This window comes from Benincasa hispida, chromosome 4, assembly GCF_009727055.1.
Source record: "Benincasa hispida cultivar B227 chromosome 4, ASM972705v1, whole genome shotgun sequence".
NCBI lineage: Eukaryota > Viridiplantae > Streptophyta > Magnoliopsida > Cucurbitales > Cucurbitaceae > Benincasa > Benincasa hispida.
Genome location: NC_052352.1, coordinates 17,158,572 through 17,178,581, shown reverse-complemented (window position 1 = coordinate 17,178,581; position 20,010 = coordinate 17,158,572). Strand labels below are relative to the sequence as shown.

Below are 20,010 nucleotides of genomic sequence, written 5' to 3'. Positions count from 1 at the left end.
AAGATGGAATTGATTTCTTAAAAAAGGAAATAAATCCTTTGCAAATAATAATAATATTATTATTATTAAATAAATATTAAAAATATTCAATAAAATATTTACCTTCCGCTCCGTTTAATTTTAGATAGTGTTCTAATAGAACATACCAAAACGAATATTTCAAATTTCCAAAATTTTAAATTAACATGTACATATTTAAGCAACCGAAGCAAACCATTCGATTCGGCTGGGTTTGGTTCGATTTGGTTCGTCTGTTTTTCTGTTTTTATTTGCAGCGCTTTTCTGTAGTTCTAAATTGAGTCTAAGCACACAAGGAGTTTTGCCATTATTTTCATGGGCTAAAAGTTTGGGCTTGAGGTTGAAAAATCTGATATTGGGCCGGAGCCCAACTCCCAGGTTCAAGCAAGCCTTCTAGATTTCGAAACGCCGCGTTCTCCTTCCCTATTCCGTTTACGTCCCCTGATTTCGGCGAGATTTCTCGTGCTCGTGCTCGTGCTCCCATGGAACTGAACTGGAATGCTCTCCTGGAAACTCTGCTGAAACTCTGTATTATTTACAAATTGGTGGTAATTTTCATCTCTTCCTGAATCTGCAAGTTTCGTTAGCGATCATGTTGTTCTTTTGCTGCGGGGATGGGAAGCTGGTGGAATGTGGGTTGTAGATTTTCAGTAATTTTCAATGGCTTCTTGAATTTTGATTGCTGAAAGTATGGAGTAGCTTTAACGTTAGAACTATGAGTATGCTGTTATGTTGAATTTAACTGAGCAGAAGGATAGGTAAACCAACCCCGAAATGGCAAAGGATAGGAAATGGAGGCACTAAGGTTACATTATGCCTTATGCGTTTAAAGATGCAAATTGATCGTAGTCTATTTAACTGATTTGAGGATAGAACTACAAATTTTAGTTGTATTAATTAATTGCTGAAAACTATAATTATGTTATTCTTGATCAAATTTTGGTTTGTATGGCCTTTGTTATGGATGTCTGTGATCTCATATTTCTTACTACTTTAGTAACTTAGTTCTATGGTTGAGATTCTTTCATTCTTATCGCGTGACTTTGGAGATTTGGTTTTTGTTGATCAATTCTACGTACTGCGTTTGTCCTGGTAGTTGGTTGGAGCGTGCATGACACAGTTTCCTGTGATACTCTGATCTTCAAGTTTAGCTTTTATCCAATAAGCTCTTCAATGAACATAATGGAAGTAGATTTAGAATCTAGTCCCCATACTTAGCTATTTTTAATTGTTTGATACTCATATTTTAATTTGTTTCATTATAGTCCCTTTAGAAACTATTTGCATTAGTCAGCCAGTAAAATAGTCATATGCATAAAAAAAGTTATCATGACACCGACTGGAAATGGTTTAGTTTCTGTTTATATAGGCAACTGTAAGTAATTTCAAGGCACAACACCAACCTTCACATGTGCGTGCCAGTTTTTCTTCATATTTGACTGGATGGTCAGCGATGGGAACCAAAATGTTATGCTTGTGTAAATATAGTGATTGAATTGAATGAACCATTTTTAATTTTTTTAAAAAAGTACTAGGCGATAACTACAATTATGATTTAATTAATTGAAAACATAAAGAAAGTGTCCGAATCTAAGTAAAATTACGACAATATTATGGATAGAGATCTTGATAAAATTTTAGTTAACCGATTGTTGAAATATATTTTTTTTCTATTTGCCTTAAACAGGAAAATTTCCTGAAAATTATAATGTCATACCACGAGTGATTTAGAAAGTTGCATATTTTAAGTCATTAATTCTGCAGAGATTTTTTTTTTTTTTTTTTTTTTTTTTGGATTTCATATTGAAACGATGAGGAGACCTCGTAGTGTTTATAAAATACATATGTTACTTCTCTCATTGTCAGTTGATTTTGATATGAAATCTATGGGTCATGTTTATCTAATACTCTTAGGAATTTCATGATAACACGCAATTATGAGACCGATGTAAAAGCTAGAAGAAGAATAAAGTTTCTAAAGGGGAGGGACTAAAATTGGGAAATACAATAATTAAGGGGCTAATATAGCAGTTTGGCCGAAATTTTGTATGTAAATCTCCCGTCTCAATGGAATTATAAACTGTCTCCTTATAAATTTTTAATTATATAAACTTTAGAGTTTTAGAACCTTTTAACTTTAAGGTTAATAGTATATGCTTTATGTCAATTAAATTATGTTCATTTAAAGAAAACATTTAGAGTTTATACAATTACGTAAAACGTTTTATTTCTTTATTGCCCCTGCACCAGACCTCTACTGTATGTGCATATATACTTAATTTTTGCAGAAAGAGAGGTTAAAACATGGATATGGATATGCTTATGCTTACTCATAAATGTAGACTGATCGGACAGCATGATCAAAAGCCATCATATGCTTACTATTGCTCCTCTACGTTGTCATCACCAGGGGTTACATTTGTGGCTTTTTGGGTGATTAAATTGCAGCAAAGCAATTACTTGCTTTGATAAGATGTGTTTTGAAGCAATTATATTACTTCTGGAAACTTCTAATCATGATAAAGATATCATGTGGTTGTGTATTGTTTTTGTGGGTTGACTGAATACAATACATCTTGTTTCCTATCCTGTGCTATGTATTAACGAAGGTAGATTAGAAGATATTAGTATATTGGATGATTGGATCTACTCACATATACAAGCCTTCTCTACATGTCTTTAAATAGACTGATTATGCAGAGATAACCGGAGTTAACTCCCTAACCAACCAATGGTAAGTTGCTGTTGTTTAAATAATAGCAGAAGATCAGGAAAAGGCAAAATCCTTTACACTATGCATGTGAAATGAAGTATATGAAAATTGAATAAACAGTAAGAACCGGACAAGTAGAATATTCTTGACGTTTCAAATTAATCCGTTTTCCAAACACTATATAGCAACCTTGTTCATGACTCCATGCTGAAAGAAGTTGTAGTCATGGGTAACTTTTTTCTTAAGTTTTTCCATAGATTTGTCATGTTATTGGTATTAATTAAAATTGATTTATTCGTGTACTGTAGCTGTTGTTTATTAAGATAACCTACTGGCCATAGCTCATCGAAGTTTCATTTATTTTTATACAGGTATTTCTACCATATGACATAGAGGCGGTTAGGTGAAATTTTACAACCTCGCAACTTGAATAGCAATTACATGGTATTTTACAACCTCGCAACCTCGAAATCTAATTGTATTGCTGCTGGTATAAAGTCGAGACTGAGTATGGTTACTGAATATCAATTACATGGTCAACGTCAAGGAATAGTGTGGGAGACATTTTTTCCGGTTGAAATGCAAGGATATAACATCCAATTTTCTAGAGATTCAAATGCACAGCTGCTTGGCTTCACGTTGCTCAACATGGTAACAAGATGATTTACCTGGGTTTTTCATTTGCTTGCACTTGAAATTTTCCGGTCTCACATTTTTCAATTGTGTGCTGTAATTAAACACAATACAAAGTTGTTTCATTTTACGGAATGATTTTCTTATTTTCACGAAAGGAACTCAATTAATAACCCCACGAAGGAATTTAGGGGGAAAAAGAAAAGGAATAACTATTTCAGTGGCCTATTAAATTCATTTGCCGGTCTGTATCATCTTTACAGCTTATATCTCGTAATTATGAAGTCACAGTGAAAACGATCGAGTGTTTCCAAACTAGTCATGTTCATAAGCATAGGGATGTCTCATCTGGGGTTACATGCTCTGAAAATCGACACTAAAATTCTTAATTATTAATGTCTGAGGAGGAATATCTTTTTCTTCTTTTTTCGTTCTGGGGGAAGTAAAAATGATTATTTCTGATGATTATTGAAAAGCAAAGTGTGCTTTGCTTAAAGGGCTAGGGGAGCTGTTTGCGATCAGGCGTTTGCCAGAAATTGTTCTCTGAATGGCTGACCTCTATTACAATACAATACGATACTGTACAGCGAAGCCCGGTTAGTTTATTTCCTTCCTCCCCCACTTTCTGTTTATTTATGTCTGTTTTGAATCAGCCGCGTTACAATTTGCTTACTCTTTTTGGAACCCTTTAACTTAGGCTATGCATGAAATTCCTGCAAGAGACAAAAAGCACGAGAGACAGTTGCAACTTACAAAGTGAGCAATTTAGAGCTTTCTTTTTCCAATTCTTAGTTATATGTTTATATTTGTGTTTCCCTCAAAACCTGTTGAGAAAAATCAGCGAAAGAAGAAGCCAAAATTAGTAGAGATAGAGAGAGGGAAAGTCAGGAGATGTCAGGAAGAAAGGATGTGAAAGAGGAACTTTCATCATCAGTCTCCATAGCTTTCAAAGAGAACCGAATCAGACAAAAGCTTGGGGTTACGAAAAGGATGTTGCTTTTGGGGGGAAAAATAAAATATTAAAAAAAATGAAAAAAAGAAACCAGGAATCTCACTGTATACATTGCCTTTTACAGCCCTCAAAGCCCCCACTTTTCATCATTCTTTCACCGCTAAAATGATTAGTCATATTTACTATCCCAACTAAAAGTCTTAAAAGACACCTCTCTGCCTGAACTGAACTGGAGAGAGAGGGACATCACTTCTACTAGAAAACCTAACGCCCAAAAAGAAGATGAAAATTTTTCTGTTTCCCCCTCTTCCTCTTGTATTGGAATATTGACCCATCTCTCTCTCTCTCTCTCTCTCTTTGAAAATTACAAAGAAGCTTCTTTCCTTCTCTTCCATTCCTTCTGTTCACTCAACTTTCGTTTTCTTTTCTGCACGAATACGAGTGTAATATATATACATGTAATAATATATATATATATATATATATATAATGTATTTCCATGGGTCACTCTTATTGGACTTAGGCGTTACATTACATGTTGAGATGAAGCAACTCATTTGACTTTTCTTTTCCATTTTCTGTTATCTTTTTGACTTGTCAGCTAGTCAAAATTTTCAATTCAAATAAACAATCAAAGATGTTATTTATACTGTTCTAGCAAAATTGTTTACTGTTTACCTGTTCATTTTATATCCTCATTACTTGACCTTATGCTTGATTAGATATTTCTGCAATATAAAAAAAAATTAAGAATGTATTTGATAATACTTTTTAGTAATTAATATATGGGTATCTGATTTCTTTTTTGTCCCTTTATTTACCTGTTGATTGTTTTTACTTTTTAGAGGATTAAAGAAAAATCTGGAAACGAGAAGAGCAGGGAAGGGTTAAAAGGTACAACAACTCCATCAATTGATTCTTCTACTTGTTTTTTTCTTTTTTCTTTTTTTCTTTTTTCTTTTTTCTTTCTTTTTTTTTTTTAATATTTTTTCCCTTTTTTTCTTTTGGCCTTTGAACCATAACAACTACAATATTTTCCCATCTCTGTCTACCTGTGGCTACAAAAGTCCAAAAGCTTCTTCCTGCCTTCAACGATTTCATCAATGAAATCATCAAGTTGGCAAACAATATTCTCAGCTCCAGATCTCAGTACCCCAAAACAAGCTCTCAAATTCTCAACTCTTTCTCTAATTCCAATCTCTGTTTCCCATTCTACCACGCCTTGCGACCCCATCCCCACCCTCCTCTCCAATTCCGCCCTTAATTCCTCCATCGCCATCTTCGACCTCCTAAACTCGTACAGCAAAATCCCAGGCCTTCCGTTCATCTGGTTGATCTCTCCGGCGACTCTCTCCTGCAATCTCGCCGTCGATATCATGAAAGCTGAACCGAAAAACAGACACCCTTCATACCCTCCTCTTACGAAATTCGATTCCGGCCAACAGTAAACCAGCCCGTAGAGCAAGATCATTAGGAGGAGTGAGCTCACATTTCTCATTGCGTACAGAACTCCCCTGAATCCATTGAATCCATTCAGCTTTGATTCGATCGATACTTTCTCATCGAACCTCAGAGATAGCGGTTGAATTCTTGCTTCCATCAGTGCTCGATTCTCCTCTTCCAATCCCACCGCTTCTCTTCGACACCCTGATATTGCCCTAATTACCTGTATTTCAAGAGTTCGAAGTCTCTTAGATTATGAACCCAATGCTTCCAAACAAAACAGAACAGAATAAAACAAAACAAAACCGAGAAAACAAACACACAAGCAAAATTTAGATTGGATTATGATTTCTGAGATGGACCTGGCGAGAAAGTTGGGGACTCAGATGGCGATGAGCTTCGAGAGAGGAAGTGATATTGAACCCAGCAGAGTAGAAATTTTCGATTCCGGAAATGCCTGATTTGAGGACATGACAGGCATCCCACAGCTTAGAACTCTCATCCATGTACTCATCCAACCACTTCTCCCCCACAGGCAAATGAAGCTTTTGGACAAGAAGTGTCAATTGGGAATGAAATGATCGGAGTAGTGAAAGAACCCTTTGAAGGAATTGGATTGACATGAAATTATTTGAAAGGTAAACCCGTTCAAGATCATCGATCCCTCGAGTCAGAAAAGTATAGAAGCCATTGACAGAGTTGGTGGAGGAGGGATCCATTGTGACCTTGTTGGAACTAAAAGGAAAAGTAGAGAGAGAGAGAGAGAGGGGGGGGGGGGGGGGGGGGGGGGGGGTAGAAGTAGAAGAGGGGAAGAGGGAGAGAAAAGGTTATTAAGAAGGCTGGTATTTAAATTGCATTGAGAAATTAAAAGGAAGGAATGGGAAGAATGGGAATTAGAAACCCAATTCTATATCTTTTTAGAAGCTCAGGTTTCTAAGGTTGAAAAGGATTGTTGGGAGCAATGATGGGTGTTTCCTATAGGGGGGAAAGGATGATTGGTAATATGCCATTTTCATTGTTAAATGGGCAGAAAGAAAGAGAACCCAAAAAGATATTCTAAAATTCTCAGATATTAATTAATTTGAAACAGTAAGAGAATTTATGCAGAGGAAGAGGGAAATAATTATAAAAAAACCCCGAAAAGTGAATAGAGGGAAAAAAATCACCTAAACTAAAGTTTTGGCACATTGGACCACAAATTCCCTATGAACTCCCTTCCAATTTCTTCCTTTTATCCTCTGCCCTTTAAAGTAGCTCTCATTTATTATTTTTCCATACATAAAGTTCAGAGAGAGAGAGAGAGAGAATGAGTGAGAATAGTTGTGGCATTTAAGTATTGGGAATTTTCGTATCTTTAAGAAGTGAGATTTGAGTTTTTATTGGGTTGGGAAAATGATTTAATCAAGAGGATTCAACAAGTTTTGATCAGAGTGCTGTTTGGCTTCTTGTTTCCCTATTTTTCTTTTCAATTCCCTCGAGCAACTGAATTTTGCTTCTTTAATCTTCAATCTTCCATTCCATTGAAATTTGTGGGTATGAGAGGGAGAGAAGGGAAGCTTACTCTTATTATTATTATTGTTGTTTTTTTTTAATAATAATCCTAGATTTTCTTAATTTCTCTTATTTTCTTTCATTCATTTTTTAAAAGAGTGAATTTGGAATGATGAGGTTCCTTGTATGTAATGCATTTTTGCAACTTTCTACTATGCAGAATCATTCTTTTTAGGTCTCAATATTTTTTTCCCCTTTTCCTCGTTTTTTTAATTATTTGTATTGCCCTTTATTCTTCGAGGGACAAAATGGATATGCTCATCTCCCCAAGTCCTCCAGGCCACCCCCCTTCCCTCAACTAATGTTATATGTGTATATATATAAAATTTTATCCCACACTATAAAGTTGCATTAACCTTCAACTTTTTAATTCATATGATGTCATTCAATTTGAATTTAAGAATTGATAACTAAAAAATAAAGTCTACGTGTTGATAACTAAGCTTAGTGAATTTTCACTATATGATCTATTTTGTTAATAGTTGTCTTTTTTAGAGAAAGAAAACCCATTTTTTCCAAATCCATTTTTGTGTAAAAGGAAAATATTAAAATTCAAACCTTTTTCTTTTTCTTTTTCTTTTCCTTTTCTTTTTTATTTTGAATTATATGGTCCAAATTTTATCCTCAATTTGAGAGAGAGAGAGAGATCCCATTCACAAATAAGCCCATAACTTTGGTAGGTCTTAACTGCGACCTATCAACTGCAAATCTACAAATGAAATTTCATGGGTACGATTAGATGGGTCCCAATTATTTCTTCTATCTTTACCCCCTACAAGTCGATTTACTAAACTATAATTCCAGTTTCTTCTTTTTTTTTTTTTTTTTTTTTTTTTTTTTTTTTTTTTTTTTTTTTTTTTTTTTTTCAGTTCAACAAATTAAACTGTAGCTGTACCAGAATTATTCATATAATATTTAATCTTAAATTTATTTTTCTTGAATTCTTAGTCTTAGGACTGTGGACCTTGATATCTTAACTGTATTGGTATTAGTAAAGATATATATATATATTTAAGTGTATATAAAATAATTTAAAGAATGAATTAATAAAAGGAGTGGCTGAGTCGAGTGCTCGTGGGTTTTTGAAGAATGGGACGTGTGGAGAGTATGTTGGTCTTTTGAGATTTTCATTGGAAAGTGAATTATAAATAAAGTAGGCAAGGTTGCATTATTTAAGGGTATTGATTTGGGCACCCTCCCCTTTCTTTTCTCCTTATGCCGCACTTCCTCTCCAACATTACTTCGTAACCCTGCCTGTCCTTTATACTTTATTTTCTTCTCTAAAATAATTTCTAGAGTTTTTCTATGCGAAATTTAAAATTTTCCTTTTCACCTTTTTTTTTTTTTTTTACCTTGTATTTGACTCGGTTAATTGACTCTCAACTAGTAATCTTTTCAATTTTTATTAAGATTTATGGTTAGTTATGGACATTCTTACTCGCAAGACTATTTTTATGGTCATCGAGTTTGGGAGACTCCTTTTCTGCCTAGTTTTGTGAGTTGTCACAAGGTTAGTTGGGACAAAAAATGTGTTACTGAGGGTTTTTATTTTTTGGCCTCTTTGTTAATGTTTTCTTTCCTTGTTTTTGGTCCGATTCATGTTTGATAACTATTTGTATTATTATTATTTGCATACAGTAAGTTTTCAAAATTAGATATCTAAAAGTTATGGTATATTTATTTTGCACGTTAATGTAAAAAATGAAAAAAAAAAATTATGTTTTGGATAAAAATGAAAACAAAAACAAATACTTGAGATCCGTTTGATATCGACTTGATTTTTTGTTTTTTGGATTTTGAAAATTAAGCTTATAACTACTTCTCTCTTAAATTTATATGTTATATTATTTGATAAAAAGAATTCGAATACTTTTTTAAAAAATGTAAAAATCATAATTAGAAAATTGAGAGAAGACAAACATTAATTTTAAAAATGCAAATCAAAAAACGAAATGGATATTATTTTGAAGTTTATAATTTTTTTACATAATTATGGAATTTATATGAAAAATAAGAAATAAAAATAAAAACAAGAATAATTATTGAACATTTCTATTTCTCAAACATAATATACATTGAAACTTGGAAACAAAAAAGCTAGAAACATAACTATTATCTAATAGGCTAAGGTTCAATTTGAAATTGTTGTGACTTTTAAATAATTAATAATAGTTGTGTTTTAAAAAATAAGTTTGGTAAATTTCAATCTTAGATGTGAAAAAAAAATATTTATAATAGAGATAAAATGGAGATTTTTTATTTAGTTAGATTAAGATAGTTTGGAATTATTGTAATTTTGAAAATAATTGTTGGCAATTGTGCTTTAGAAAAAGTTAGTTGTTAAAGAAAGTAAACTGGTGTTTGATAAATTAACTTGAAAGCTAAAAAAAGTATATTATAATGTTTGATAAATAGATATTAAGGCTTCTCGGTAATCGTTTAGTTTTTTGTTTTTGTTTTTATATCCATATTTCTACAATCATATGCATCTTTTTTTAAGTACAATAGTTAAAATTCCCAATCAAATTTTAAAAACAAAAACAACTTTTGAAAGGTTTTTTTTTTTAGTTCTCAAAATTTGGCTTTGTTTTTTTAAACTATTGATGAGAAATAGATAACAAGGAAAGAAATTTAGAAGTGGAAGTAGTGTCTGTAGGTTTAATTTTCAAAAACAAAAACAAAAACAAAAAATAAACAAACTGTGCCTAAATTATTTAGTTTAGATATAACAAATGAAATAAATCTATTTGATAATGTATTTTTTTTAATAATTTAAAATTTTAAATAATTGTTTGGCATGAGATATTTTGTTTGCTTTAGATTTGTTTTTAAATATTAAGGGAAATGGTTTTATATTTTTCTAAAAAAATTAATACGGTATATATATATATAATATATATATATATATATTTTAAATGGAGGGATATATTTGATTAGACGAGAAAGAAATATATATTACATAAAATAAATCTTAATTAAAGGATAAAATTGAAAATTTAAAACTAATTAAAAAATGTAACTGGTTTGAGGAGAATCTAAAAGTCGGAAGCAAAATGATTTAAAAATAGGTGTGAAATGGATGTGTTTCTAAAACAGTAAATTTCAATCTGTTTACCACTAATACCCCTCCCAAAAATAACCCCGGACGCACCTTAACACATGAAATTGATCTTACAAGCTACTGTACATATATTTTAGAAACTAATAAAATTGAAAAAGTGTTTTTATTTTAAATTATCTTACCAAACACTAAAAACAGTTAAAATTTCTACATAACCACTTACCCCTCCAAAATCAACCCCCAATCCATACTAATAGAATCAATAGACAATTTTTTTTTTAAATTGTATTTTAATAGTTACAGTCAAAGAAAACTAGGAAAGGAGTTGATATTGAGATGAAATGAAACCAATTCTAAAGACACCAGAATAAGATTCAACCAAAAATACATTATCTATGTATCTCTGATTAATAGGGAATCATTTTTGAAGGCATCAGGTTTAAATAACATACCATTTTAGTGAAAGAAACCAAGAAAACCACTTAAAATGCCCAAATTCTGCCTATTAAGATTGAGGTAGCTGAGGATTTAGGATCTGCAAAATGGTAAAGGGTTGTTTGGTTATAAAAGGTAAAGTTGAGTACCTCTCTGATAAATAATACAAAAGAAAGGAGAATACATTATTTGAGGATTCCTTCCAAAGCTAAACCCCACTACTTGGAGGGATACAATTTAAGTATAAGGCACCCAACAAAAAATAACACAAAAAATTTGAAATTGATGAGGATGCATGATTAAAGTGAAAATGAGAATATTTTGTAGGTTAAATTACATTTATAGTACCACTGCTTAGTTTAGTTTATATACCTTTTAAAGTTGCTTAGTTTGGTTTAGTCCCAAGTGTTACTATCACTTCTAAAGAAAAAAAAAGGTTGTTATTGTCATTAGGTACTAACATTAATCCCACTTAGTAGTTAAAATAAGCATAGGTTCTATAACTCTGACATATAATTTATATTATCAAAGATTTGATTCTCTCACTCTACATATTATCCAAAAAAAAAATAATTAATTCTACTGGATATATTAACTCTTACTTTAAATCAGACTTGGTTACTTTATATAAATGACATATTTTATAAGCTTTTATGGGAGGATGAGGATGATAATAGAATTTAGACAACAAAATTGAAAGTTCACATTTAATAAAAATTATATAAGTAGATGGATTGAACACACAAGGGTAAAATAATGCATATTTAAGTCTAGTTTTTGAATTCTAAAGTTTGTGTCATTTAGTCTATGAATTTTAGAAAATGTCTAAATTTTTTTTTCTAAGAATGTCTAATCCATCTTTAAACTTTCAGTTTTCTATTTAATAGTTGTTTGAACATTTTTTTAACTTTTAAATTTATATCCAGTAGATGCTCAAAATTCAAATACAAACTTTTAAAAGTTTAGAAAATGAATAGGTAATTTAACATAGTGTGTTGCATTGAATGAGAATGTATACTCAAAATGAGGGCCTGAAATAATGAAGTGGGGTCCATGATTGAACTAAAAAGTAAGCAAAATGGATGGCTAGATTTGAGTGGGGAAGATCACTTTCATCATCATCACTGTGGTTAGCCCTTAGGAAAGAAGTCCCTATGGGGAAGAAGAATGTTTCACTTTCTTCTTAATGGCCTTAGATGGATACAACTGGATGGTCCATAGCTTCTCAATACATGAAAATGATACAAAGGAATATTTTCTTCATTTACATATATATATTTATAACTTACATCATTGGGACATCTTTAATTCTTTATCTTATTATAACTATTACACTATTATCTCTTTTCAAACTTATTATTGTGTCATACATACACACATTTTTTTTTTGTTAGGATAAAATTCTATTCTTCTGACACTTTATTAATTCTTTTTTTGAGATTTGATCCATCTTTCATGATTAGTGAAAGATCTAGTTTCTTCTAAATTCAAGTAGTCTAGATTTGCTTTTATTATTAAACTAATCAATGTTTTTAAAAAATCCTTTGTATTTTTGGGTGAGATTTCAATTCTATTCTTATACTTTTTTTTTTAGTGGCATAGTATCTAAATATCTTAAAGATTAAAGGTTGAATTATGTTTGAACTTTGCAATTTACGTCCATCTTTAAATTTTCAAAATTATAAATTTATTTTCAGAATTTTTTAGTTAATTTATAAAATTCGTAGGTCTACGAAATATGAAACTAAAAGTTTGAAATTCTATAGACATACAATTTAAATTTATATATAATAGATCGATTAATTTTATAAAAATGTTGGCATTTCCGAGACCTATTAAATACAACATTCAAAGTCGAGACGTTTGAGATACGAAATTAAAAATTTTGAGATATATTAAACACTTGTGAAATTTAAAAATCAAATGAATATAAACTTTAAATTTCGGTGATTAAACTTGTAACTTAACCTATCTTAAAAGTCATGAATTAATTCATTGAATATTTTTAGATTTCTCTAATAATAAAACAAATTATATGAAGGAAAAAAAAAAGCTTCATTGGGTCAAATAAAATTTAATGAATACTTTGGGATATTGGGAGAGGAAAAGAAGTAAGAATATGGAAAGGGAGAATAGCCAAAGAGGTGAGAGGTTTGAGATGCTAGTCTTTTGACAAGTTGCTTACCAATTATTAATTTCCAATTAGTTTTTTTCTTTTTAAAGATTTTTTCGTTTTTAGGGGACCACTCATGGTTCTTTTCATTCCTTCCACTACAATAGTGTTTAATGAAGATAAGGTAAGGGATTCCTATTTATAAACACCCAATTTTTTAAAAGTAATAATAATAATTTTTTTAAAAAAAAAAAGATAGAAAATATACCAACTTTGTCTATAAAGAAGTAAAGTTTGATAGTAGTTTCCTCTTGATTTGGTTACATGTGAAGGAATTGAAAATGGAGTGCAAGTTTCTTTTCATGTATAATTAAATGGTAATAGAAATCAGTAGGTGTACCAAATTATTCTAATTAGGTTGTCATAACTATAACATTTATCATCTAACTGTTTCAAAATTTATTATGTAACGTCATTAAAATGTCAATTCAACAAAACTTATGATACAATAAATAGATGAGAAAAAAAATATCCTACAATTGTTTTTTTTCACCTCTTAAATGTAGATACTTAATTTATTTACATTGTCAATATATATATATATATATATATATATTTCATTTCTATAATTTTTATTGCTATTTATTTTAGTATAACAAATAGAGTATACAAATTTGATCTTCTGACCTTTAGAGTATGTATCAACTATTGTCAAGTTTATTTTATTTTTATATTAATTTCTAAATATTTTAATTCAATGAAACAAGGAATAAGTTATAACAATGTTATATACATAAAACTCTTCCTAACACTTGGAATGTTAACCCTTTTTTTTTCTCTTCTCCTTTTTAGTGAGAGATGTTCATATCTTTTACCCTTTGAAATTTTCATAGTTTTTTTATTTTTCAAATCATTGTGTATGAAAAAAGAAAAGGAAAAAGAAAAGAAATAAATAAAACATAAAACAAAAAAACGACAACAGAGCATTTTAGATAATATTTGGCATCGATTTAATTTGATCAATGTGTTTTTGAAAATATAGGCACCAACTAACATTTCTTTTACTAAGAAAAGAAAAATCAAGATTTTTTTAAAACTGTTCATGTGCACTTTTAATTATACTATTATTTTAAGGGTTGTTAAAAAGATAAAAAAAAAAAAAAAAAAAAAGAAGCTATTTCAATCAATTAAAAGTTATATATTTTCGTATAATATGGGCATGTTTTGCAATATTTGTTGTTGAGATTTTGTTTAATTATTTAATTAAATGTAAGAAAATAAATTGTTCCAAACATACATTAAAATTTAGATTAAAAAAGCATACATAAAAAACAGTGTTATTTAATATATTTTATTTTAATTAATCAACTAACAATGAAAATAAAAGTAATTTCATGATCATCAATTAAATTATTTGCAAAGTAATAATTGTTAACTCTACAATGAGTTTTAGAATTTTTCCTAAGTTGTCTAATAATTGAATTGGGTTTTATTTCTCTAAGAAATTTTAATGAGTTGTTTTAAGAAAAATGAGTCCATTTATTTATAAATATAGCAAAATGTTATTATCTATAGAGTGATAGACTTCTGTTGCTATATTTGAAAATATTTTTAGTAGTTTTACCATTTAAAATAATTACCCAATTTTATTTTTAGCTATAATTCACCTAAAAAGAACAAAAGAAAAGTAGCTATAATTCAGATAATTTAAATTTTTTTTTTTTTTTAAAAAAAACTTTACTTTTTAGCAAGCAGTTTTTGGTTCAAATATGTTCTTTATTTTAAATCATGTTTTGGTCCAATATTTTTTTATTGTTAGTTTCTTTAATCATTAATTTGAAATTTCAAACATTGTATTATAATTTCTAAATTTTAAATAAAATAGTATTTTAGTCATTGTCATGAACTTTTCTGCAATCATCTTACAAAAATTTAGATTTATTTTGAAAGTAGCCACCATTTGTTTCACTTATATGGCTTCAAATAGTCATATTATTTCTATAGACATAATGGGTAGAACAATTAGACACATGAAAATTCTACAAAATAATTAATAAAAAAATTAACAAAAATACTAAAATAATTTATATATATATATATATATATAATTTGAGAGCTCAAACATAGAAATGTAAAATGACATTTTTGAGTTAAAGGCAGTGGATGGGCTACTGTTTAGCAATATGAGGATTGAGGAGTATCTAACATCAAATCCTAACCTCTAGGAAATTGATGGCATATTAGCTATAAAAATAATTACCAATTATTATATCAAAGTTTCCTCTCCATTCAAAAAAGATTTTGCTGTCTTAAAAAAAAAAAAACAAAAAAAAACAAATTCAGTCCATAAAAACATCACATCCTTCATTGAAAAGAGAGAAAAAAAAAAAAACAACATAAAAGAAAATAAATATCCCCTCTTAGGTAATATATAGTAGGAAAAATATTGAACTGGGTGGTATATCAATTAAAACACTAAACAAATAATTGTATCAATTTAAATTTTGAATTTTCGTGAGTATATCAATTTATAAATTCCATTATGTTTCATTTGAATAGATATAATATAAGATGTAACATTTTATCAACTAAACCCTTAAACATTCATTAACGAATGGATTTAGACTCAATTAATATATATATTTTTTAAATCATTCATGTATCAATTTTAATTGTCTATTTTGCTAATCCAACATTTAAAGAAGTTTGCCCATGTTAAGATTGGATGCATTGATAATTTTCAAATACAATCCTAGTAAAAAAAAAATCCAAATTATTTGATATAATTTAGAAGTATAATTGAAATAATTAGAATTTTGACACGATACTTTTCAAATAAAATCTAAAAAATGGTGTAAATTGATATACTATCAAAGTCATGAATTTGAATTGATATAATTATTAGTTTATAAAGATTTTAATTAATATATCTTTTAAAAGTTTAGAGGGATAAATTGGTATTTTTCAATATAACATTGTAAACGAAATGGTTAATTAACAATGCTCTTCTTTTTAAGAATAAGTTTATTTACCAATATTATATATATATATATATATTATTTTTGATTTCTTAGTAATTTGAATAAAATAATTATCTATTAAATGACTGATTTGTTAATTTAGCTAAAGATTTTTAATAACATTCTTGAAAGTAGGGTTTATGAAAATATATTAGTAGACAAGCTAAAGAACTCCCGACGCATAAATAAGTGCAAGGAACTCCTGATGATTAAAGAAGCCCGTCGGGCGTAAAGAAGTGTGTCAAGAGTTCCTAAGGAACTCCCGACAATTAAAGAAGCGTGTTGAGAGATAGGGAATCTCCTGTTGTTCTAACTAATGAGAGGGAAATAAGAAAAATGGGAAGTGTGTCCATTTCATTCTAGAAAACTCTATATAAATACATATCTTAAGTCTAAAAATAGATTCCACAATGTTAGCAACTAATTCCACTAACTCCACAAGAATAGGAACTTAGACTTGACTACAACTAAAAATAACTTCAACTATTTCCTAGAAAATAGGAATTGACTAGATCAACTCAAAAACTAATTTGCAGTTTTGAGTTACTAACATTCTCCTCCTAACTCAAATACTGCAAATACCTAACTTGCTCCTAAGAGCTTGGAAACGACTCACTAAAAAAGACTTAGTGAAGATATCAGTTATTTGCTCTTTTGAGCTGCAATGTACTAGTTGCACTTCTCCTTTCTTCTGCATCTCTCTCAGAACATAATACTTGACCTTAAAATGTTTGGTCATTCCATGAAAAACTGGATTCAATTAAATGGCTAGAGTGGCTTGATTATCTGCAAACACCTCCACACACTTTTCCTACTTCAGATACAAGTCATGCATCAATTTCTTCAACCAAACAGCTTGGTTGACTGCTGTCATCGTTGCAATGAACTCAGCTTCTGCAGTTGACTGAGCCACTATATCTTGATTTTTTGAACACCATGAGAAACATCCTGAGCCAAAAGTGAAACAATAGCCAGAGGTGCTCTTCATATCATCTAATAACCCAGCCCAATCACTATCTGAGTAGCCTTGCAACTTAAAATTTTCAACTTTACTAAATTTGATCCCAAAAGATAGTGTGCCTTTTAGATATTTCATAACCCTTTTTCCAGCAACCATATTATTCTTGCTTGGACAGTGAAGAAATCTAGATAAGACACTTACAATGTACATAATGTCAGGCCTAATAGATGTGAGATACATGAAGCATCCAACTAAACTTCTATACACATTCTCATCGGTAGGTTCCTCTCCATTATTCTTTTGTAACTTCTTCTTCTGAATCATTGGAGTGTTCACACTCTTACACTCCTCCATATTGAACATCTTCAATATCTCTCTTACATACTTCTTCTGACAGAGGAGCATTTCATTCTGCCTTTGTTGAATTTCCATACCTAGGAAGTAATGCATCGGACCTAGATCAGTCATCTCAAACACCTTCATCATTTCTTTCTTGAATATCTCTATCTGAACATCATCACTTCCCGTCACTAACAAATCATCTACATAGAGAGATACAATCACAATAGCAGTACTTGATTTCTTCACATAGAGTGTGGATTCACTTAGAATCTTCACAAAACCCAAGTTCAGCAAGTGATCATCCATCTTGTTGTACCATGCCCTAGGAGCTTGCTTCAACCCATAGAGAGTCTTCTTCAACAAATAGACCTTCTACTTTTGTTTTGGTATGATGAATTCGTCTGGTTGCTCAACATAGATCTCTTCTTCTAACACTCCTTTTAGGAATGTTGACTTCACATCTAGCTGATACACCTTCCATCCATGTTGGGCTGACACAGCTAGTAGGAACCTGATTGTGTCCATTCTTGCAACTAGTGCAAATGTCTCAAAAAAATCAATTCCCCAGACTTGTGCATACCCTCTTACCACTAACCTGGCCTTAGGCTTGTTCATAGAGCCATATGGGTTCAATTTGGTTTTGAAAACCCATTTAACTCCAATCACTTTCCTGTCTACAGGCTTCTCCACTAACTCCTATGTATTGTTTTTCTCTATCATACTCAACTCTTCCTTCATTGCTTTCATCTATTTCGTATCTCTTTTAGCTTTTTCATATCCTGCAGGCTCTAATGCAGCTATACTACTTCTTTCATACACCTCCCTCAATAGTCTAGGGATTCAGAGAGACTTCTTGTTGCTTCACCTCTGCTTCTTTTGTCCAGTCCCACTTCTCATCCTCCAAAAACTGAACATATCTGCTAATCACCATCTTCTCTATGTGAGGTTGATAGATCTTGTAGGCTTTGGACACCATGCTATAGCCTACAAAGATTCCTGGTTCGGCCTTCTCACTCAACTTGTCTCTCTTCACCTGTGGAACATAAGAAAAACGCAAGCAACCAAACACCTTCAAATTTGTCAATTTTGGTTTAGTACCAAACCAAGCTTTATAAGGTGTCTTCTTCTCCAATACCCTCGTAGGTAGTTTATTTAATAGCAAGATTGTTGTGTTTGTTGCTTCAGCCCAAATTCCTTTGGCAAGTTATTCTCATGCAATAAGAATCTTGTCATTTCGATAATACTCGTGTTCTTCCTCTCACTGACTCCATTTTGTTGTGGAGAATATGGAGCAGTGAGCTGATGCTCTATCCCAACTTCTTCACAGAAGGAATTGAACCTTTGCGATGTATATTCAACCTCATTATCAGTCCTCACCACCTGAATCTTACAGCCACTTTGATTTTCAACCCATCTCTTAAACTTCAGAAACACTTCAGCTACTTTAGACTTATGCTTCATGAAATATATTCAACACATTCTGGTATAGTCATCAATAAAGATAATGAAATACCTACTACCATTTAGTGAGAGAGTTGGTTGAGGTCCACACAAGTCAGTGTGGATGAGCTGCAACTTCTCAGTTACTTTCCATTGTGACTTTTTGAAAGGCAGCCTTGTTTGCTTCCCTGTTAAACAAGCTCTGCAGTTTGTTTTCAACTCCTCCAGAACTGGTACTTCTACTGCCATCTCATTCTTCTACAGATACTGCAACCTTTTTTTGATGAAAATGCCCCAACCTCTTGTGCCATAACTCAGTGTCATTCACTTGACACTTGAAAGTTTTCTGCTCTTTCTCGAGTGGATCCAACAAGAAGCTCTTGTGTTGTATCTTTATTTTGAACAACTCATTCCCATTGGAATCAGAAATGAAGCACTTTCCTTCTTCAAACAACACTTTGAATCTTTTCTCTACTAATTGACCAACGCTTAACAAGTTTTGATCAATTTCAGGGATAAACAACACTTCAGTAATCAACTTGGTTCCAGCACAACTCTCTATTGACACTGTGCACTTCCCCTTTACTTCTAGATACTCACAGTTTCCTATCTTCACCTTTGACTTGAATGACTTGTCAAGGTCCTTGAACACCTCTTTGTCACTTGTCATGTGATTGGTACACCCACTATCAACCAACTAGCCATTACATTGAGTGACTGATGAGAAACAAGTAGCCACAAAGAGTTGATCTTCTTCTTGCTGTACTACAACATGTGCTCCTCCTTGCTGTTGAGTTTTTGCTTCCTTACAAAATCGTTCAATGTGTCCCAATAAGTGACATCTTCTACACTTCATTTGGCCTTCTCCAGCATCTAAAATGTGGATGATTTTGCTTCCCACAGTGCTTGCATGTACTACCAGCATCCTTTGTAGCAAACTCTGAGCTACTGTTGCCACTTCCCTTTTTCCCTTTCCCTTTCTTCTCTCTTCCACCTTCTCCTTGCTGCACTCTAGCTTTCAATGCCCCTTCAATGCTTCCTTCTTGTCTCATCAACCTCCTCTGTTCTTGTGCTTGTAAAGCACTAACCACTTCTATCACATTGAGTGTTGAGAGGTCTTTAGTATTTTCTAAGGAAGCAATGGTTGCTTCATATCTCTCAGGTACTAAAACTAGAATCTTGTGAACCAATCTATTGTCAGATAAATTGGTTCCTAATGCTCTTTCCTTGTTAGCAATCCCAATCAACTTATCTGAGTACTCTTTAATGGACTCAGAATCCTTCATTTGCATTCTCTCAAATTCTTGCACCAAGTTCAACACTTTCAT

General features: G+C 31.2%; 3 protein-coding genes and 1 long non-coding RNA gene across 6 annotated transcripts; 1 reads left to right on the top strand and 3 right to left on the bottom strand.

Moving 5' to 3' along the window:
* The first annotated feature begins 439 nt into the window (after positions 1-439).
* On the top strand, positions 440-5,299 carry LOC120076708. 3 transcript variants are annotated; one of them, XR_005481620.1, is made up of 5 exons: positions 440-566; positions 3,103-3,382; positions 3,862-3,960; positions 4,062-4,120; positions 5,162-5,299. It is a non-coding gene; the product is annotated as an uncharacterized LOC120076708 (long non-coding RNA). The 3 variants fall into 3 exon arrangements; XR_005481621.1 differs by having other exon boundaries at positions 3,846-3,960; XR_005481622.1 differs by having other exon boundaries at positions 3,841-3,960.
* Positions 5,085-7,505, bottom strand: LOC120076707. Its single transcript, XM_039030606.1, has 2 exons — positions 6,122-7,505; positions 5,085-5,982 (listed from the first exon to the last, which is right to left on the bottom strand). Exons 1-2 carry the CDS (start codon positions 6,476-6,478, stop codon positions 5,365-5,367), a joined length of 975 nt encoding a protein of 324 aa, XP_038886534.1. The 5' UTR covers positions 6,479-7,505; the 3' UTR covers positions 5,085-5,364.
* Positions 7,506-16,750: 9,245 nt separating this feature from the next.
* Positions 16,751-17,548, bottom strand: LOC120076115 (uncharacterized mitochondrial protein AtMg00810-like). Its single transcript, XM_039029893.1, has one exon. It carries the CDS (start codon positions 17,546-17,548, stop codon positions 16,751-16,753), a length of 798 nt encoding a protein of 265 aa, XP_038885821.1.
* Positions 17,549-19,527: 1,979 nt separating this feature from the next.
* Positions 19,528-20,010, bottom strand: LOC120076114. Its single transcript, XM_039029892.1, has one exon. The coding sequence runs from the start codon at positions 20,008-20,010 to the stop codon at positions 19,528-19,530; it is 483 nt and encodes a 160-aa protein (XP_038885820.1).